This window comes from Carassius gibelio, chromosome B9 (genome assembly GCF_023724105.1).
Source record: "Carassius gibelio isolate Cgi1373 ecotype wild population from Czech Republic chromosome B9, carGib1.2-hapl.c, whole genome shotgun sequence".
Taxonomy (NCBI): domain Eukaryota; kingdom Metazoa; phylum Chordata; class Actinopteri; order Cypriniformes; family Cyprinidae; genus Carassius; species Carassius gibelio.
In genome coordinates this window covers 31,718,240-31,740,955 of record NC_068404.1, presented here as the reverse complement: position 1 = coordinate 31,740,955, position 22,716 = coordinate 31,718,240, and the positions used below count along the sequence as shown (strand labels likewise).

The 22,716-nt window shown below is 36.7% G+C and overlaps 1 protein-coding gene and 1 long non-coding RNA gene across 2 annotated transcripts in view; one reads left to right on the top strand and one right to left on the bottom strand.

The window, feature by feature from the left end:
* Window positions 1-22,716, top strand: part of LOC127964884 (NACHT, LRR and PYD domains-containing protein 12-like) — a 1,383,583-nt gene that overhangs the window by 293,326 nt on the left and 1,067,541 nt on the right. Inside the window, exon 11 of the mRNA XM_052565314.1 lies at window positions 21,855-21,999. Within this exon, the coding sequence (XP_052421274.1) occupies window positions 21,855-21,999 (145 nt within the window). The remainder of the gene's footprint in view (window positions 1-21,854; window positions 22,000-22,716) is intronic.
* LOC127964964 (uncharacterized) overlaps window positions 1-22,716 on the bottom strand; it is a 528,628-nt gene that overhangs the window by 279,220 nt on the left and 226,692 nt on the right. The window lies entirely within an intron of this gene.

The following is a 22,716-nucleotide window of genomic DNA, read 5'->3' as shown; positions in this document are numbered from 1 at the left end:
GTTAAAAAAGAAGAAGAAGAAGTGATGCCATTATTAAATCAATAGGTAGACATACAAGAGAACATATAATTATTTTGAGGTTGAGATTGGGGCATACTGGGTTGAATAAAACAATGCATTTATTGAAAAAACATCCATCAGTTATGTGTGAGTGTGGAATAGAAGAAGAATCAGCGGAACATGTGATTAGCCAATGTGTCAAATATGAAAATCACAGGATAAAATTAAGAGATGAATCAAAGAAATATGGAGTGAACACATGAAATCTTAATAACATTTAAAGTTGGAGATCAGATATATAAAGCTTTGTGTATTTTTTTGAAAGAAACTTGTTTAATGAAAAGAAATTAAGTCCTTGGGGATTATTGTATTAATTTATTAATTGGTTTCCTTAATGTTATAAAAGGAGTTATTAATTTTTTTATTTTTTTCTCCTGAAGTATACATTTCTGGTTCACACTCCAGCACAGTAGGGGGCGGATATGCATCTTAAACGTTAGTTGACACCTGCCATTATAAATACAAGAAGAAGAAGAAGAAGACGGTGGGATTTTGAATTGAGGGAGACGCTGCATGGGCTTTTCCTAGGAGCTTAAACAAGACGAAGATATACGGGCCTGTTTTTTTTTTTGTTTTTTTTTTGTTTTTTTTTTTTTTTGGAAGTAATAATAATATTAGATTAGTGTTGGGAAAAGGAGGTGATATTGGAGGCCTATGGTGTCAGGGAGTGGAAGGGATGATGATGATGATGGTGGTGGGTGGCATACAGTGGTTAAGGAAAAGGGGGGTTCTAAGAGGGAGGCATCAAGTGAAAGACTTGAAATGTCAGGAGATGAAGGAAATAAAGTTAGGAGAACAGGAAGTTCTGAGGAGTTAGTGGTGCTGTTTAAAGTCAAGGGAGCTAATCAAGGAGATGCAGGATTCAGAGCAATTAATCCATTAAAGGTTACCAATGCTTTGGAGAATCAGATAGGAAAGGATTTTCAGGCTAAGATATTATATAATGGAATGTTAAGAGTTTGTTGCAAAAATAGGAAACAGTATGATGATGCTAGAGGTGTGGGGAAGTTGGTGGTTAAGGTGGAGACTTTGGTCCCAAGAGGAAGCAAGCAGGGTGTCAAAGGAGTAGTATATGGAATGTTTGCTGGCTTATCTGAAAAGGAAATATTAAAAAATGTTAAGGGAGCCCAAGTAATTGATGTGGTAAGATTTAAGCGTAGAGTTGGAGCTGGGGATCCGCCCATCCTTTTAACGTTTAAAGATGGTGTACTGCCACAAAGAGTGTTTCTAGGGAGTATGCCTTATTATGTAAGGGAGTACAATAAACCACCGTTGCGCTGCTATAATTGTCAGAAGTTTGGGCATGTTGCTGGGTCATGTCGGGGAAAAAGAAAGTGTGCAAAGTGTGGTGGAGATCATATAATACAAAATTGTAAGTCAGAGACTCCTAAGTGCCCTAACTGTGATGGGGTTCATGCAGCAGGGTTCCACGGTTGTGTGCACTTTGTTCAAGCTAGGCGGGTGCAGGTTGTGAGGGATCAGAACAAGGTAACGTATGCAGAGGCGGTTCAAAGAGTGGCTAGAGAAAGTGGAAATGGAAGTTCTGGTGAAAGAGAGGTACTAGGAAGCCAGGTTCCTATGTCAAATGTGCCATCGGTATCTTCATCTGACAAGTTAATTTTTAGTAAGGAGTCATTTTTGTCTTTTGTTTCTGATGTATTGGTAGGAACTAAGAAAGCAGCTAACCGGTCAGATGTCATTAGGTTAGTGGTGGGTGCAGATGAAAGGTATCTGAATATAAAACAGTTGCCAGAAAAGTTGCATCAATACATGATGGAGAGTCATGGTATAAACAGATCACAGATGATGAAGGCTTGCAGTATGGAAGACGTTTGTGAGGTGGATGATGAGGATCCTCATTAATATTTTAATGTGGTATATTCTTCAATGGAACGCCCAGAGTTTGATAGGAAATGGGCAGGAGTTAAAAAGGTTTGTAAATGGTTTTAAAGAAGTACCAGATTTGATATGTATCCAAGAGACATGGTTAAAGCCCTGTTTAGATTTTGTAATTCCAGGTTATGAATGTTTGAGATTAGACAGGATAGATAGATCAGGCGGGGGTTGTGCAACCTTTGTTAAGAATGGGTTGCAATTTGGTTGACATTATTTATAATATTGAGTGTTTGGCTGTGGAGTTTTGGAGTAGTATCAGTTCTATAACGGTGATAAATTATTATAACCCCTGACAACCTTTGGTATTGTTAGATTTTGATGAGATAATGGAGAAGGTAAGGTGTCCTGTTATATGGATTGGAGATTTTAATGCACACAATCCAATATGGGGGAGTGATCACAGGGATAAAAATGGTGTAATAGTAGAAGAATTTTTAGATAAGTATAAGTATAAGTTGGTAGTGTTAAATGACGGAAGACCGACTAGGTATAATATTAGGAGAAATACATATAGTCATATAGATTTATCAATTTCTTCATCAAACTTAGCTAGAATTGGTGAATGGGATGTTATAGATTCATATAAACTAGGAAGTGATCATTATCCAATCTTGTGCAGGTTTGGTAGGGATTTGAGAAGAGAAGTGGAAAAGAATGTCCCTAGATATAACTTTTCCCAGGCCAAATGGGATAAATACCAGGAGAAAGCTCAAAGCTTAATAGGAAATGTTGATCGTGAGGGTTCTATAGATAACTGGAATACTTCAATTAGTCTCATGATACACGAGGCTGCTTGCTATACTATTCCTGTGAAACAGGAACCTAGGTCACGTATGCTGGTTCCTTGGTGGAGTAAAGAATGTGACGAAGCTGTAAGGAGTAGGAATAAAGCTTATAGAAGATTAAGAAAATACCTAATGTTGGTTAATGTAATAGAGTACAAACGTCTAAGGGCAGTAGCAAGACGAATTATAAAGGATGCAAAAAGAAATAGTTGGAGGAAGTTTTGTGGTACGTTAGGTCCTGAGACATCAGTAAGGCAGTTGTGGTCAGCGGTACGTAGAATGTCAGGAGTATATAAGAGAAGACTGATACCAGTATTACAGAAGGGAGAGGTGGTAGCAGTTTCCAATAAGGAAAAAGCAAACATGTTTGTTGAGAGTTTTCAAGCTGTGCATAGATCAGAGAGAATGGGGGTTGAGAGGTGTAGGAAGAGGCACGTCCTGATTTTGCCAAGTCCGATGTGTTCCTAGGTCAACATATTTTGTTGACCCTGGAACAACATTTTACTCCAAAAATATATTCTTAACCATATCCCTACACCTAAACCTAACCTTAACCATGAGTAATCCCTAAAATCAGAGGAAATGATAGAAGAATGACACTGATGTACAAGCACCAAACACTGATTTTAAGCATAAACTTCACAAAATCTATAAACTGGTTCTTCAAATCTGATTGGTTAATCACAATGTTGTTCCAGGGTCAACAACGATGTTGTCCCAGGAACATGTCTCACTTGGTAAAATCAGGTTAGGCGTAGGAAGAGGGTTGAATTGATGGAAGTTAATCAGTGGAAACTGGAGAGGAGCATAGAAAATGAAAATCCTATTAATTTATTCTTTTCTTTAAAAGAGTTAAAGGATGCAATTATTTCTTGGGCAAATTCTACCCCAGGGAGAGATAGGCTGTCTTATGAATTATTTAAATATCTGGATGATTTTGTACTTGAAGAAATCTTAGCTTTGTTTAATGCTGTGTGGGCAGAGGGTCATTTGCCAAACGAGTGGAAACATGCAGTTGTGGTCCCTGTCTTGAAACCAGGGAAAGATGTATCTGACCCTAATTCATACCGTCCTATAGCACTCACAGCAGTGACCTGTAAGATTATGGAGAGGATGGTAACTAACAGATTAGTATATTTTTTAGAAACTAGAAGACAATTTGTTGATGTACAGAATGGTTTTAGAAATGGAAGATCTACAATGGAGTCAGTTGCAGTTTTAGATCAAGATATTAAAAGGGCATTTAGTAATAAGAAAGTAGTAGTGAGTGTATTTCTGGATATTGAGAAAACTTATGATTCTTTATGGAAGGAGGGTTTGATGATTACAATTTTTAACATGGGAGTTAGGGGACGAATGTTTAATTGGATAAAGGAATTTTTAATGAAAAGAACGATTCAAGTAAAGGTTGGTAGTGTTAGTTCAAAACTGTAGACATAGAGAATGGAACCCCACAGGGAAGTGTAATAAGTCCAGTTTTATTTAATATAATGATAAATGATATCTTTGATAAAATAGAGAGAGGATTTGGGTTATCTTTATTTGCAGATGACGGGGCTATTTGGGAAAGAGGGCGTAATGTAGAGTTTGTTTTAAAACAGATACAAAAAGTGTTAGTATCTGTAGAGGAATGGGGGAATACATGGGGCTTCAAAATCTCTGCTTCTAAGACAAAATATATGATTTTTGGTTTTAAAAGAAAGTTACCTAATATAGGGTTATATATGTATGGGTCTCCATTGGAGAAGGTAAAGGTTTTTAAATTTGTGGGTATTTGGTTTGAAGAGCGTATGACTTGGGCCGTGCATGTAGGTAAAATTGTGTTGAAGTTTGAAAAAGTTTTGAATGTGATGAGAAGTCTGGCTGGGTGTGGGTGGGGGGCTAATAGGGAGACAATGTTGCTAATTTTTCAGGCCATGATCAGATCTGCTCTTGATTATGGGTGCTTTGTGTATGGATCTGCTTCCAAAACTGTTCTGGCTAGGTTGGATGTGGTGCAGGCAAGAGCTTTGAGGCTGTGTTGTGGGGCTTTCAGATCCACCCCAGTACCTGGCCTGCTCATTGAAATGGGAGAAATGCCCTTATGGTTAAGACGCATTAAGTTAGGGTTACAGTACTGGGTAAAACTTAGTGGGTGTAATCATATCTTCCCAGCTAGGTGTTTGTTGCAAGAGTATGTTAGAAATAATAGATACAATAATTTTTTTGTCATAATAAATAAGTGGGCAAGGAAGATGAACATGGATCAGGGAGGTATCGTAGAACACACAAGTTGGTTACCTATGCCCTATTGGGTGCTGCCTGAAATGTGTGTTGAGATTTGTATTCATCAGGAAAAAGATAAATTGGAGGTGGCACCAAAAATAGAGCAATATCTTAATTCAATTAGTGGAAGTACTATGATTGTTTTTACAGATAGGTCTAGAGATCCAGTTAGTGGGAAAGCTGGTTTTGGGGTATATGTGGAACAGCTAGGGTTGGAAATTGGTCGACGTATTTCAAATGGAAGTTCTGTTCTCACTGCCGAATTAATGGCAATTTTATGGGCTCTATGGTGGATTGAGGAAGGAAAACCTAGGGAAGTCATTATTTGCTCTGATTCTGTAGCTGCTCTAGAAAATTTAAAAGTAGGAAAATCAAAAGCTCGTCCTGACATTGTAAATGATATTCTGATTGTGTTGTTTAGAATCAGATTTGTCTGCAACATCAGGTTTTGCTGGGTTCCTGGACATGCTGGGGTGAGGGGGAATGAGCGGGTGGATAAAATTGCAAAGGAGAGCTTAGAAAGAGAAGTAGATGTCCATGTATTATTAGGAAGAGTGGAACTGAGGGAACAAATTAAAGGGGGCTTAATAAATGAATGGCAGAGGGGATGGGAAAAGGAAATTAGGGGTAGGCATTACTTTTCAATACAACCTATAGTTAAGAAAATATGTTCATGTATCATTTTGCCCCGCAGGGATTCAGTTATAATGTGTAGATTGAGGCTGGGGCACTGTGCATTAAATTATTCTTTGTGGATTGTAGGAAAGCATGTTTCTGGATTGTGTGAAGGTGGGAGTCTTGAGACGGTAGGGCATGTTTTCCTAAAATGTAGAAAGTATAGGGCAGAAAGAAATATATTATTTTTTTAAATGGCAGGACTTGGAGTTAAGGCTTTTACTCTTTTAACTTTGTTTGGTCACAGTGATGAGCATAAACTGATCTCCAATGCAGTTCTTCAGTTCTTGCATGATACAGGACTGTATGTAAGAATTTAGTTTAAATTTTGACCTGTGGAGGGCAGTAATACGCTCAGCAGCGTCTACACTGCCGGAATTCTACAAGAAGAAGAAGAAGAAGAAGACGCCATTATTGTTTTTCGTGTCTCGAATAAAAGTGAAAGCAAATGTTCAGAGTTGATGTTTTTCCATTTCAACAGCCAGAATCGATTCTATAAGGAAAATCAAAGTGTTTCATATGAACTAAGTCATGATTATCGTGTAGCTGCTTCATAGAAAGACGGTGGATTTTGTGAATCTGTGTAAATAAGGTGAGTGCTGAGTGCTTTACAGTGACTTCCGCTTTCAGATTTACTCTGAAGGACGTTTAGTTTTATATGTTCTATATGTTTATTTTATATGTTTAATATTTTCTTTTTCAATCAGATGAAGGTGTTTTGATCGTGTTTGGTGTAGGGTTGTGTCGATAGACGATAGTGTCGTGTATCGACATAAGCAGATTTCTCTGTCGATAATCAAGACGATAATAGGCTCATTTTCCTATTAATGTATTAGATTATAATAATAATAACTATTATTTTTATTAGGCTGCTTATTAAAATATTATTACTTATTACTGCCCAGCTATTTCACTTACGCACCGCATTTCTCTCTCACACACACACACACACACACACACACACACACACACACACAGCGCGCGAGCACAGGAGGATAAGAGCCTGTAGTCACTGAAGTTGTCCGCTTTGACTCGGATAACTCGTTAAATCCATGAAATGAAAGAGATAGAAAACGAGGAGTTGGTGTCCTACACATTTAATGGCAACACGCTCTTCTCAAACATGAGAGATTAACTCTTTCTTGGCGTTACAAATAAAGTAAAGACAGAATATTAACAAGGCGGCAGAGCGAACTTAACATCCATCAGCAGTTTGTGACATTGATGGGGTTATAAGATGCCATTGGCATGTGTCATTGGACAGTGGCATGTGTCACTAAAAGCTGTGACACATGTCAGTTGCTGTGGTGCGTGTCGCGCCTTTGGTAGCGACTGACACCTGCTGCTGGGTGTCGCTTCATAATGTAGATTGCGTGACACACTCACTTAATGGCAGAACGATATTGAATTCATTAACAGTATGCTATTGTCAAACATACTTATTACATCGCGGAGTTCATTTGTACAACAAATATTGAGTTTCTATATTGAGATTAAAATGTGTCTTACACCTCTTAATGTGTATTTTTCACTGTAAGTTTATTTCCAGTAGCCTGCTTTGTGCTATGCATTCAAATACGTAAATACGTAAATAAAAACATATTTTTGCATAGATTTGGTTCGGTTGTATCATTTGTAATTATAAAATAATATAGAGACTATGCAGAGGCCATAACAAAAAAAGAAAAAAAAAAGAATAATCAAATGTGCCACCACTAACTGATTCTTGGCAATCAGGAATTAGCTACATGCAAATATAAACTGATGAGAGAATGCCACAAACCATTATGATGTCTACTATTCTAACATGCTTTATTAAAACTTACACCAACCATTCAGAAGTGTGCTTGACCTTGAAGTCTGTAATGTCATGTAAGTCTGCAACATAAGGTAAGTCTATGCTATATTAAACAAAGTTTGTACTTATTAACTGTCTTCAGAAAGTCAAATGCTTTGACAAAACATTCAGGTATCTCCAGAAGAAATGCTTGTTCACAGTTAGAAATATATTTAATTTCTTGTTACATAGTTTCTATAAAATTATTTTCAAAAAATATTAACACCATAGATGAGAACTATTTGCCAAATATTTAAATTATATATATATATTTTACATGTATTTGTAGCTGTTATTATAGATTAATCATGAGTTCAAGTCAGTGGTTGCATATAAAATGTAGAAACTTTTTTCAGCAAGCACAGACACAAAAAGAGACTCAACAAATGTGTAATTTAAAGCAATGCCTTTGTTCTTGTATTTGCATACAGTACTCCAAATCAATCAAAATGAACTATTCAACAGACCATTAAAACCATAGTGGCAAATTTTCTCCAATCTTTGTACACAGTTCAAGTCAGTCAAATTTTACTATGCCAGAGGTGCTATTTTTTAGTACATGTATTGGCACTCTTTGACCTCTACTGTTTTGGCTGTAACAAAGAAACCTTGCTGTACGTCAACACCGTAATCTAGATCTGATGTATCCTGAAACTCTTTTTCATGTCAATGAAGACTCCCTGCTGTAGCAAAAGAGGATGAACAGAAGGAACACAGAAATCTCTGTTCACCAACAGGAGCACATTCTACATTTTCATTGGTTTTCTGTGGCTCGCCTAAAAAAAAAACTATTACAGTAAGAGTTTCAAGTCAAGTCACTTTTATTGTCACATCACTATAGCACATGTGCCTTGGTGAGTGAAATTCTTGCTCCAGAAATTGCAGAAACAATTAACATATAACCAGACAGACTTCAACAGGTGAAAATGTGCAATATGCACATACATATAGTCAGTACACACAGTGTACTATTAGATATACTTAAAGTTAACACTACACATTATACATAGTATGTACATATTCTACATTATGTAAACATATATAAGCATACAAATATGCTAAGGTGCAACAGAGTGTACGTGAACTGGATACAGAAATGTCATGCATGTGCATCGGATGATATCCAGTGGTAACAGGTAGATTATTGTATTAAAAGCAGTGTGTATGTGTAGTCCAGTGTTGAACTGTTGAAGTTAAAGTGCAGTGTGTGGCATACTATATTGTGGGAGTATTCTGTAGGGTGTATTAGTTCTGACTGTTCATTAGTCTGATAGCCTGAGGGAAAAAGCTATCCCTCAGTCGGCTAGTGCAGGATCAGATGCTGCGGAGACGTCTTCCTGAGGGCAGCAGAGAGAGCTGGAGTCACTGATGATCCTCCGGGCTTTCCTTAAACACCGCCTGGTGTAGATGTCCTGGAGGGAGGGAAGCTCACCTCCAACAATTTACGGTTGCCAGAGGGTGGTGTTTCCAGACCAGGCCGTGATGTAGTCCGTCAGGATGCTCTCTATAGTGCAGGTGTAGAATGATCTGAGGATGCTGGGGCTCATTCCAAACCTCATTCCAAATCTCCGGAAGAAGAGGCATTGATGTGCCTTCTTCAGCACTGCGTCAGTGTGTATGGACCAGCTGAGATCCTCACTGATGTTAACACAGAGGAACTTGAAGCTGCTTACTCGCTCCACAGGTGTCTTGTCGATGTTAATGGGTGTGTGTTCTCTGCTCTGTCTCTTGAAATCCACCACCAGCTCTTGGTCTTGTCGATGTTGAGTGAGAGGTGGTTCTCCTGACACCATCTAGTCAGGATACTCACTTCCTCTCTGTAGGACGTCTCATCGTTGTCGGTGATCAGGCCTATCACCGTTGTGTCATCAGTGAATTTGACAATGACGTTGGAGCTGTGTGTGGCTGTACAGTCGTGTGTGTACAGGGAGTACAGGAGTGGATATGTGAGTTTGATAAATTCATGTCTTACATTTTATGTAGGCAGGTTAGGTACATATATTGTAGACCTTCTTGACAAAACCAAGAGAAAATGCCATTTCTGTGACAACAATTACATTTGAACATTGAGTCAGAAAACATCATTTAAAGTAGGCTTCAAATATCAATAAACTGAGATACAAATACAAATAGATACTTGTTTCTGGCAGGTCTTTGAAAGGGGTCACCATGCAACCTGCAAAATAAGAATAACAAGTTGGTGAAACAATTTTAATAGGTTATGAGTTCAGTTATAGCATGATTAACATAATAACATCCTAAGCTCTTACCTTGTTTCTGCAGATGTTGTTCAAATGCATTTTGCTTTTGTATAATCTTGTCACATTTAAAACAATACTAGTGACTTCTTTTTTATCAGTTTTTTTTTCTTCACAAAAGCATGGTACTGTGAAAAAAATTGGAAGAGTAAAATACGAGTAATTTATGATGCAACTAATATTAAAATGGATAAAATTCAACAATATAACCTAAATAATGCATAACTGGCAAAAAAAAGCTGGTAATGAGTATATAATTATGTTTATATAGTTGCAATTATACATCATATTTACAGTTTATATTATTAGTAGTATTATTTATTACATTGGTATACACAATCATACCATTTTAAAAATGCAAACACGTCAGCACTGAAGGCCTACTGTATATTATACTAACACTACAATGTACAGAGTAGGCCACTAGCACTGCAAATTATATATTTAGTAATAAGCAATTGGCACGTCACAAGTTTTATTCACACAAACCACTCTCCACTGACACATTATTTACAAGTTTATTATTTGTTTTTCAAACATGATGTCAAGATGTGACACTGTATATGAGTGGCAGATGACGCTGAATGTTGTGCAATAGCCTACCAGTGCTTTTGTATGTGGGTGATCACGCAGACTACCAATTATTAGATACACACCAGAAAAAATTATCATGGATCACTACGAATACCGTAACACTTGTATCCGTTACTGTTATCCTTTATTTGTGTTTTACGCTACGTGCCGTCGTTAGGTGTCAGTATAAATTTAACATTGGCAAGTGCCAGATTCCTTTAATATTTCATATATTAATATATTCATTATATATGAATAAAATGTAATTCTGTTTATAATTGTAAACGTTTTTTTATGGCCTCTGCATAGTCTCTATATTATTTTATAATTACAAATGATACAACCGAACCAAATCTATGCAAAAATATGTTTTTATTTACGTATTTGAATGCATAGCACAAAGCAGGCTACTGGAAATAAACGTACAGTGAAAAATACACATTAAGAGGCGTAAGACACATTTTAATCTCAATATAGAAACTCAATATTTGTTGTACAAATGAACTCCGCGATGTAATAAGTATGTTTGACAATAACATACTGTTAATTAATTCAATATCGTTCTGCCATTAATTGAGTGTGTCACGCAATCTACATTATGAAGCGACACCCAGCAGCAGGTGTCAGTCGCTACCAAAGGCGCGACACGCACCACAGCAACTGACATGTGTCACAGCTTTTAGTGACACATGCCACTGTCCAATGACACATGCCAATGGCATCTGTGCGTCAAATGTCATGTCACATAATGTTAAAACTGCCTCTCAACCACTATGGATCGTAAGTTCGCTCTGCAGTCTTTTTATTATTTTCATGCATACCGTACTATAATGTGATGCATGCAAAATACAGAGTTTTGGCCGTTACAATGTCTCCATCCACAAACAGATGTACATCGTCTGCAGATATAAGGTATTTCTTTGCACTTTAACAAGTAATCCGAACGGCCTATATGTGCAGTATTTTAAACGAGCCCTCTCTTATCACTGTTATGTTAGAATGCGTCTCATTCTTGTTTCTGTGGCGGTGCGTCCAGCTCGTGCATGAGGCGCGCGCTCTGGAGCACTGTATCACCGATACATCAGTTCAGTTCAACTTTACTCCTATTCTGTTTTAAATACTTTATATTTAACGTTTTCGTTTATGTCCAATATTAGTGTTAAACTGTCGGACTTTAAAATGAAATCTACTATTGATTTTCACCGTTGTTAGATTTTTCCGAACATCAACTTCCGTGCGCAGATGCGGCAGATTTGTCACAGGATGGTGATATGACAGTTGTGTCCGACTATATATATATATATATATATATATATATATATATATATATGAACTTAGCTGTTCAAGTACAGTATTTTTATATTTAACGTTAGTTTCAGTATGTTTTAAAGTATATTTTTTCAATTATTGGTGATTCCATAGGCTCTCTCGCGCGCACCTGCACAGTTTAAAACACCAGAAAAAAAGTCTCTCTCTTGCTCCACCCAAGCACGATAAGATCTTGTATTGTCGATCTCACGGACTGACGATATGACGATTTGAAAAATGACCATATCGCCCAACACTAGTTTGGTGTTGTGTGTGGTCTATTTGATCATTTGTTAACACACGACTAACATTGTGTATCTGAACATGTGTATCTCATGATCTGTTTCTCTCAGGATCCGTTCAGCTGAATTATTGAGTTTGTTTGTCATTTCTATTCAGAGTCAGTGCTGGAGATCAGATTCTGTTTCATCATGGAGGACACACAAACATCCACAGATCAAGAGTTTTCTCCAGGATGCAGGTACTTCGAAGAAACACTGTTTTAAATCACCTTCAATGATGGGAGATGGGTGTTTTTGGGTCTAGCTTTTAAGTTAAAAATAAGAAACATTAAATCTGTTTTGTTATAGTTCAGTTCGTCAGAAGAGATCAGAAGCAGAGTCCAGCTGTGTGTCTGTGAGGAGTGATGCGTCTATGAATCCTCCATTAGGGTTTAAGAGTGGAGATACAAAGACTGATCTCAGGTACAGTTTTTATATAAACATTTTTATAGCATGTCATTTTACAGTATATTATCAAAACAATATATATATTTTCTAAAACATATGAGAAATCCTTCTTAAATTCTGACACTTTTGACCTGACCATATTTTGCTTAACTGTTTTTTCTTTAATTACTAACGCAACCTTTTTACACCAAAGACTGAACAAAGTTATGCATTGCTTGGTAATTGGTCAACAAAGTATTGATAGTTGTGTAAATATTCCCTGCTGAAAAAACTATAGACACCATCACATCATTTGTAATGGTTTTACTGGTTTTAATGGGAATTGTATTGGTTTTAATGGAAACTGTAATGGGGGTGGTGTTAGCGCAGTGGATAAGACACATGCCTTTGGTGTAGGGCTGCACGATATTGGAAAAAAATGACATTGCAATATTTTATTTTTCTGCAATATATATTGCGATATTAAATCTAATCTAATTTTTTCTTACAAACAAAAATGGCGTGAGCACACTTACATTCTCATTTTTAATGATTTAAACATTATTGTTTAAATTAGAGTAAATTATTTGTTTGTAACTTTAGGATATGGTTTGAATTGTTAACATATTAACTAACATGAACATACGAGCAATACTTTTGTTACTATATTTATTAATCTTTGTTTATCATAGTTTATAAAAACACAGCTGTTCATTGTTTGGTAATGTTACTTCACAGTGCATTAACTATGTTAATAAATACTGTAAAACTTTTGATTTCAACAATGAAGGCTATAGCCTAAATGTTGAAATTAACAATGTTGTAGAAGTGTAGTTTAGTAATGGTAAATGTTAAATAATGTAGTTAAATAGTTTAATAAATAGAACATTATTGTAAAGTGTTACAGATTTTTTTATACACCAATTCAGACGTCTCGTGTGTTCAATGTTGGACAGGTCAGTTGTTTAAACCATTTATTAAACTGAATCAGTTCAAATGAATCATTCGTTCGCGAATCAGACGTGTACAGCACATGGTCTCTACTGGTAATTGTTCACTTTCTTCTATTGGTGACTTGTTAAAACCAGTAAATCCTAATGGAACATGTCCCAAAGCACACTACAGGGAAAAAAAAAGTTTACATCCCCCTTTCAAAGTCTGCTAAATGTTAATTATTTTACTAAAATAAGAGGGATCATACAAAATGCATGTTATTGTTTATTTAGTACTTACCTGAATAAGATATTTCAGATAAAAGATGTACAAACAGTCCATAAGACACAAACATCCACAGATCAAGAGTTTTCTCCAGGATGCAGGTACTTCGAAGAAACGCTGTATTAAATCACCTTCAATGATGGGAGATGGGTGTTTTTGGGTCTAGCTTTTAAGTTAAAAATAAGAAACATTAAATCTGTTTTGTTATAGTTCAGTTCGTCAGAAGAGATCAGAAGCAGAGTCCAGCTGTGTGTCTGTGAGGAGTGATTGGTCTATGGATCATCCATTAGGGTTTAAGAGTGGAGATACAAAGACTGATCTCAGGTACAGTTTTTATATAAACATTTTTATAGCATGTCATTTTACAGTATATTATCAAAACAATATATATATTTTCTAAAACATATGAGAAATCCTTCTTAAATTCTGACACTTTTGACCTGACCATATTTTACTTAACTGTTTTTTCTTTAATTACTAACGCAACCTTTTTACACCAAAGACTGAACAAAGTTATGCATTGCTTGGTAATTGCTCAACAAAGTATTGATAGTTGTGTAAATATTCCCTGCTGAAAAAACTATAGACACCATCACATCATTTGTAATGGTTTTACTGGTTATAATGGGAATTGTATTGGTTTTAATGGAAACTGTAATGGGGGTGGTGTTAGCGCAGTGGATAAGACACATGCCTTTGGTGTAGGGCTGCACGATATTGGAAAAAAAATGACATTGCAATATTTTGGGCCCTATTTTAACGATCTGAAACGCAAGTGTCAAAGCGCGAAGCGCAAGTAACTTTGTGGGCGGGTCTCGGCGCTGTTGCTATTTTCCCGGTGGGATAAATGGCTCTTGCGCCCGGCGCAAATCTAAAGTGGGTTGGTCTGAAGTAGCTTCATTATTCATAGGTGTGGTTTGGGCGTAACGTGAAATAAACCAATCAGAGCGTCATCCAACATTCCCTTTAGAAGCAGGTGCGCAAGTTCCATTATGGATTGCTATTATTATGGCGTATTTACCAGGCGCACGCCAGGAGCGGTTCACAGCCGAGGAGACTGATGTTCTTGTAAGAGCAGTGAAAGACAGACAACTTGTGTTGTATGGGGATGGGAGAATAATTAGCCTGAATAATTTGTAAGCTAGATTTATGCCTATTTTGTTCACATCTTCGTGGCACACCACAATGATTTCCGTCATCTCATGTGTTAATATTTTTTTAGTGTTACAATTTATGATTTGCAAAAATAACTGTTGCATCTGTGTAGATTACATGAGCAAAGTGTGTGCGCGTTGTGCACGCTATACATTATGGTCAAGCATGCGCCCTTAAAATAGCATGATGAACAACGCGCAACGCGCCACTGACTTTAGACTAGGTTTTTTCTGGTCAGTGGCGCAATTGTTTAATGGAACAGCAAAATAGCACCAGGGATTGTTTGCGCCAGAACACGCCTCCTTTTTTGCGCTGAACCGCCCAGGGAGCGCAAGTTCATTCACTAGTTTAGCGACGTTCTTCTGTGGAGGGAAAAGCGGGCTTTGCGCAGGTGCAAAATAGGAATGACACAAGCGTCGGTGTACAAAGTCAATTGCGCTGGGTGCAAGATAGGGCCCTTTATTTTTCTGCAATATATATTGCGATATTAAATCTAATCTAATTTTTTCTTACAAACAAAAATGGGGTGAGCACACTTACATTCTCATTTTAAATGATTTAAACATTAGAGTATTGTTTAAATTAGAGTAAATTATTTGTTTGTAACTTTAGGATATGGTTTGAATTGTTAACATATTAACTAACATGAACATACGAGCAATACTTTTGTTACTATATTTATTAATCTTTGTTTATCATAGTTTATAAAAACACAGCTGTTCATTGTTTGGTAATGTTACTTCACAGTGCATTAACTATGTTAATAAATACTGTAAAACTTTTGATTTCAACAATGAAGGCTATAGCCTAAATGTTGAAATTAACAATGTTGTAGAAGTGTAGTTTAGTAATGGTAAATGTTAAATAATGTAGTTAAATAGTTTAATAAATAGAACATTATTGTAAAGTGTTACAGATTTTCTTATACACCAATTCAGACGTCTCGTGTGTTCAATGTTGGACAGGTCAGTTGTTTAAACCATTCATTAAACTGAATCAGTTCAAATGAATCATTCGTTCGCGAATCAGACGTGTACAGCACATGGTCTCTACTGGTAATTGTTCACTTTCTTCTATTGGTGACTTGTTAAAACCAGTAAATCCTAATGGAACATGTCCCAAAGCACACTACAGGGAAAAAAAAAGTTTACATCCCCCTTTCAAAGTCTGCTAAATGTTAATTATTTTACTAAAATAAGAGGGATCATACAAAATGCATGTTATTGTTTATTTAGTACTTACCTGAATAAGATATTTCAGATAAAAGATGTACAAACAGTCCATAAGAGAAAATCTGAATCAGAATCTGTTTTATCAAGTGTGCACAGACACACAAGGAATTTGTTGTGGTTTGTTTTTCTAAACAAAGCAAAAAACTTTATCCATGATGTGAGACTTTTAATTATAAACAAACAGAAATACAGCAGACTCATATTTTGAAATGCCTGCTTGTCTATCGCTGACTGCTCCTTCAGAAAGATGAGGGAGATCAAATATGCATCTTACAGCCATCTAACATTACAATATCCACAGCATAAAGTACAGAGTGTTATAATTCATCAGCTGTCAATCACAAGTGATCATCTGGAATAAATGTGCTCTTGTCACTGATCGTGAACTGCTGTGAAACACAAGTCTGTAGAAGAGCAACAGTGCCACGGATTTACTCTGAATGTGCAGCGCTCAGATTTATTTCATCACAGCAGACTTCTGAAGTTTAACCCTTATGCTTTGTTGGGGACGTTTTCGTCCACTAGGGGGTAAAGTTTAGTCTTACTGTGGCCACAACTTTCTCTGTGTTTGATCTAATGGAATGATTTTTGGTGAAAAATCTTATTTTGACCCATATTTTGAAATTTTTCAGAAACTCAACGGTACACTGTGGGCAAATTCACTACACTTTCGTTATGTTCGTGGATGAAATGTCCACTAAATTAAACTGCTGTAAAAATAAAAAATAACTGTAAAAATAACAAAGTTGCCTATTCCCAACGGGGAAAACCACCAACAATCAAGAATCTCACACACACACAAACACTATAATTTGCTGTTATACTCCATATAACTCCATATACAAGCCAGAAACCAAGCCTTTTTTTGCACAGGCTTATCTAAAGGGTTAATGGTCCCACCTAGTGATCAACTGTAAAAAATAACAAATGTTACCTCTTCCCAACAGGGAAAAGCACCAACAATCAAGATTATATGGTGTCATGGCTTTGCAGTCAAAAAATTTCATTATAATGGAAGTCAATGGGGCAAAAACAGCCACCAAAAACAAATGAGGGAGAAAAAATTAAAATCTAATGCTGCACAAAAACTAACAATGCATCAAAGCCAATGTTGCTACTAATCTTTGACATGCCCAAGACTGTTATAAAAAGTAAAAAAAAAAATCCAGCCACAATTACTTTTATATTGAAAAGAAGTCATTTTGTGTGTTTTCCCCCCAAATCAGTGACATCATTTATGAACTTGGCAATTAAAGAATTAAAATATTTGGATTAAAAAAAAACCATTTGGTAGTTTTGATCAGGACTGAAGTTGATAACAGATTTATGCAAAAAAAAAAAATGAATCTGATACATTTTTTACAGCAGTTTAATTAAGTTTTCATCCCTAACATATCGAAATTTGAACAATCCACAAGAGTTAATGATCACTTCAGACTGTATGGTGATTCTCCTCATTTAAGAGAGTAAAGAATAATAATGAAGATGTTTGTTCTGCAGTGTAAGGTGTTGAAGACTCTGTGAGGAGCTGCAGGAGCTTGTTTTATTGGCTCTTGTGCTCCTGAACATACTTCACTGTTCACACACATCTAGTGTTTGCTGCAGATCAGAGTAAAATTATACTGTAAATACAAGACTGAAATCTCTATCAGTTTAGATGTTAATTTACACATCCTTTATTTTGAGACATGTTTAATCAGTTTTTCTTGTGATATTTCAGCAGAGCAGATGGAGAGCGAAGCGTCTCTGGAGGAGTCTCCTCTGTCTTCTGTCTGAACAACACGAGCGTTACAGCGTCTCTGAATAAACATGATCAAGCAGTGAATGATGAACTACAGAGAGTCAAAGAGCAGCACAAAACCAGCATGAAGAACAAGTATGAGAGATTATGTGAGGGACTGAAACTCCAGGAGAATGAAAGCCTCCTGAACAGCATCTACACACAGCTCTACATCATAGAGGGAGAGAGAGAAGGAGTGAATGAAGAACATGAGGTTTTACAGATGGAGAAAACAGCCAGAACACAACCCTCACAAGACGCTCCAATCTACTGCAATGACATCTTTAAAGCCTCCGCTGAAGCAGGATCTGAGGAGAAAGAGCAGATCAAGACTGTTCTTACTAAAGGCATCGCTGGAATCGGAAAAACCGTCTCTGTGCAGAAGTTCATTCTGGACTGGGCCGAGGGAAAAGCCAATCAGGATGTAGATTTCATGTTTGTGCTTCCATTTCGAGAGCTGAACTTGATCCGAGATCATCAGTACAGTCTTCACAGACTTCTGCTGGACTTTCATCCTGAACTTCAAGATCTGGACTCACAGATTTATGAGGAGTGTAAAGTTGTGTTCATCTTTGATGGTCTGGATGAAAGCAGAATCACACTGATGTTTTCAGACGCTCAGAAAGTTTGTGATGTGACTGAGACTTCATCAGTGGCTGTGTTGATGTCCCAGCTCATGAAAGGAGAGCTGCTTCCCTCTGCTCTCATCTGGATCACCTCCAGACCAGCAGCAGCCAATCAGATCCCCTCCGAATACATCCACCGTCTGACAGAGATTCAGGGATTCACTGAGCCTCAGAAGGAGGAATATTTCAGGAAGAGAATCAGTGATGAGCATCAAGCCAGCAGAATCATCTCACACATCAGAAGAGCAAGAAGCCTCCACATCATGTGCCACATCCCCGTCTTCTGCTGGATCTCATCCACTGTGCTTCAGAAGCTCCTGGAAGAAGATCTGAGAGCAGAAATCCCTCAAACTCTGACTGAAATGTACATCCACTTCCTGCTGATTCAGATCAACATGAGGAAGCAGAAGTATGAAGAGAGAGATCCAGAGAAACTCCTGCCGTCCAACAGAGAAGTGATTGTGAAACTGGCTGAAGTGGCTTTCAAACAGATGATGAAGGGCAATGTGATGTTCTATGAGGAGGACCTGATTGAGAGCGGCATAGACGTCACTGACGCCTCGGTGTATTCTGGGATTTGCACTGAGATCTTTAAGCAGGAATCTGTGATTCATCAGAGGAAAGTCTACAGCTTCATTCATCTGAGCGTTCAGGAGTTTCTCGCTGCTTTCTATCTGTTTTACTGCTATTTAACAAAGAACAAGAAAACACTGGATGAATTCAGATTAAACAGATCTGATGAAGTCTCTCTGTATGATCTACTAACATCAGCAGTAGATAGATCTCTCTGGAGTAAGAATGGACGTCTGGATCTGTTCCTGCGGTTCCTGCTGGGCGTCTCACTGGAGTCCAATCAGAGACTCTTACAGGATCTACTGACACACACAGAGAACAGCTCAGAGACCATCAGCAGAACCACACAGGACATTAAACACAAGATCAAGAGTAGTGATCATCTCTCAGCTGATCAGTCCATCAATCTGTTCCTCTGTCTGCTGGAAGTGAAAGATCAGACTCTGTTCAGAGAGATTCAGGAGTTTGTGAAATCAGACAAACGCTCAGAGAAACTCTCTCCTGCTCACTGCTCAACAATCTCCTACATGATTCAGATGTCAGAGGAGCCTCTGGATGAACTGAACCCCTTGAAATACAACACATCAGATGAGGGGAGAAGAAGACTGATACCAGCTGTGATCAACTGCAGAAAAGCTCTGTGAGTGTTTCATCATCAACTAAACTATCATATTTAATAATCAATCTGACTCCTTTACAATCAATGTTCCTGAATGAGAGATTTTCTCCTGAATAACAGAATCTTAAAGGAGTCAGGACAGGTGTTTTTAATCCAGTAGATATTAGAGTAAAGCGTGTGTTAGCGGCGCGGGTAAAAACAACCCCGTCACATGAGAAACTGGTTCATTAAATCAGCAGCAGCTGCAGCAAAGAGACGCTCCACACATTGATCAGTAAAGCTGACCTTCAGACATTTCACTTGTGCTTGAAGTGTCTGACTCTTTACTGGACAACACTAGACACTATTTTTATCTGTTGATTTCTTGAATTAATGCAGAGATTTGTGTGAATTCTGCCGTTCTGAAACACCTTGATTGATGTTTCACCTTGATTCATTCAGAATATAAATCCATGAACTGAACAGGTGACACTTTTAATGATCCGATGTGAAGTAAACCAGCTTTTCTTGATTTTATGTCAAGAATACAGTGAAATTCGGTCTAAATCTGATGCAGTGCTGTGTAGCGTACAGTAAAACATAAGCACACGCACACAGTATTTTTGTCTTGATTTCTAGAACAAATATCTAAACATTCCTGAATCAAGATCAATTTACTTGAGAAGCAATATGAATTAAGATTTTAAATCTTGTTTTCGGAAAATGTATCAAGAGTTTGTAAATTTTTTCTCAAATTAAGAAAAAAAAATAGCTGCCACTGATGTAAGAAAAATATTAATAATTCAAAGGGAAAACGATTATTTTTCTTGCCATTAGCAGAATCTTTACTTCTTTCTTCAGAAAACAGGTCTTTCTATCTGAAGTGATTTTTCTTCTTCAGTAAATGTATCTTGATTTCAGAATGTCGAGGTGTTTTTGCTCAAACAGTGACTGATGTTGAAAAGATGAATATTAGTGTCAGAAACGCTGGGTTTATGATAAATGCGCTCTGTTTTGATTGGCTGATGTCATGTGATCTCTCTCCTCGTCTCCTCATTTCTCTCCGCTGCTGTTCTGCTTCAGAAGTGATCAGGAGGAAGCAGAAAACACTCCTTTAGCAGCTTGATTCATCAAATACTCTTCTGCAGTGACCAGCAGCTTCTTAGAGATGAAACTGTGTTTATAGTACAGTGATATTATATATACATAAATATTAGTGATGGGGGAATATTGATTATTTTAATAACTGATATTAGGGCTAGGTGCATGGAGATATAATTGTTGCATAATTACAAATTAAAAGATTATGATCCACCAATGAATTTTAAGAGATTAACAAAAAATATATAAAAAATTTAAATATAATGATATTTAAAAATAAAAACATTTTCACAAATATCTCTTTATTCTACAAACACAACTTTTCCTGTCATTCATTAGTGAATGTCTTTCTGTGTATTTGTGACTCCACCCACCGTCGGCTCAAGCCAATCAGATAACAGCCACACTTCACTGACCAATCGTAGCACGTTCTCGCTGTAGCCAATCACGTACTTCTTTACAATCAGCGCAGGAGCAGATTCATTTATTCAGTCTCCTGTAAGAAATGCATTCTGTGAACACTTTGTTCAGTCGAGCTGAAGTGCTGTTTGTGTGGTTAAAAACCCTGTTTCCAAAAGACTGTTGGAGTGTAAAGACTGTTATACTTTCTGTGTGAGCAATCCAGACACGTACACGGACAGCACAGACACGAACTACTTGTATTTATAATACTGAATGTGAAGAGTATGTTATTACCTGCTGTTCTGTAAAGCACTGCAGTACATTGAGGTGTAAGTACTCTCTGACACAATTTACACTGAATATGAATAATATCTCACTGTGTAGGAGATCTCAGGATTTTATATCTTGAGTGATGGAGAAACACACACACACACACACACACACACACACACACACACACACACACACACACACACACACACACACACACACACACACACTCTCCACTACTCCATACATATTAATACAGATTAAAAATAACACTAAAGCTCAGCTGTGTAATGAATAGTGTGATTAAATAGATTTGCATTAATGTCTACATAAAACATAAAAAATCCTGAGAGTGTAAAGGAGTTTTTCTTTCTTTTTGGATGAGGTTTTAAATGATTTATGATCATGTTTTTTTGTTCTTTGACATTTTAAATCTCAGTCTAGTGATTCATCACACATTGATTTGTTCTTTCTCTTTACTAATGGATTCACAGCTAAACTGATCTGATCTGAGAGAGTGAAGAGTGTGTCATTGTTCTCTACAGGTTGATGAGGTGTGACGTCACAGATGAAGGTTGTTCTGCTCTGACTTCAGCTCTGAGATCAAACCCCTCACACCTGAGAGAACTGGATCTGACTGAGAATAAAATAAGAGATTCGGGAGTGAAGTGTATCTGTGCTGTACTGGAGGATCCTCGCTGTAAACTGGAGAAACTGTGGTAAGATTATATATGACACACTGTAAAATATTTGTGAAGTGAAAAACAACTCACCCAGAAAGCCAGAAAGTCAGACAAAATTAAACAAAAGTAGGTATTGTTTGTGAATGTAATACTTCCTACTGATTGGATGAGACTAGGGGTGTCGTGATATACCAGTATTGATGATAACTGTGATATTCAAAGCAACAATTATCAATTATCAGTTCTTTTATTATAACAGCACATGTAAATACATTAAACATTTCTTCATTAAACTCTATAAAATGTTAAGTTTGTCTCAGTGCTATGCACTTAATGCCTCATCTACATTCATTCTTCAATAAGGTTCATTAGTTAACATTTGTTAATTACATTAGTTGACAAATATAAATAACATAAATAATAATGAACAATATTTCCACAGCATTTATTAATCTTAGTTCATGTTAACTTCAGCATTTACTTATGCATTATTAAAATCACAAGTTGAGTTTGTAAACATTAATGCACTGTGAACTAACATGAACAATGAATAACTGTTTTTATTAACATTAACAAAGATTAATAAATTGTGTAATAAATGTATTGTTCATTGTTCATTCATGTTCGTTAAAGCATTAATGTTAACAAATGAAATTTTATTGTAAAGTGTTACCATTAAAGGTCCCATGACATGGATTATTTCCTTTTCTTTAAATGCTTTTTAATGTTTCCTTAGGTGTACTTATATTGTTA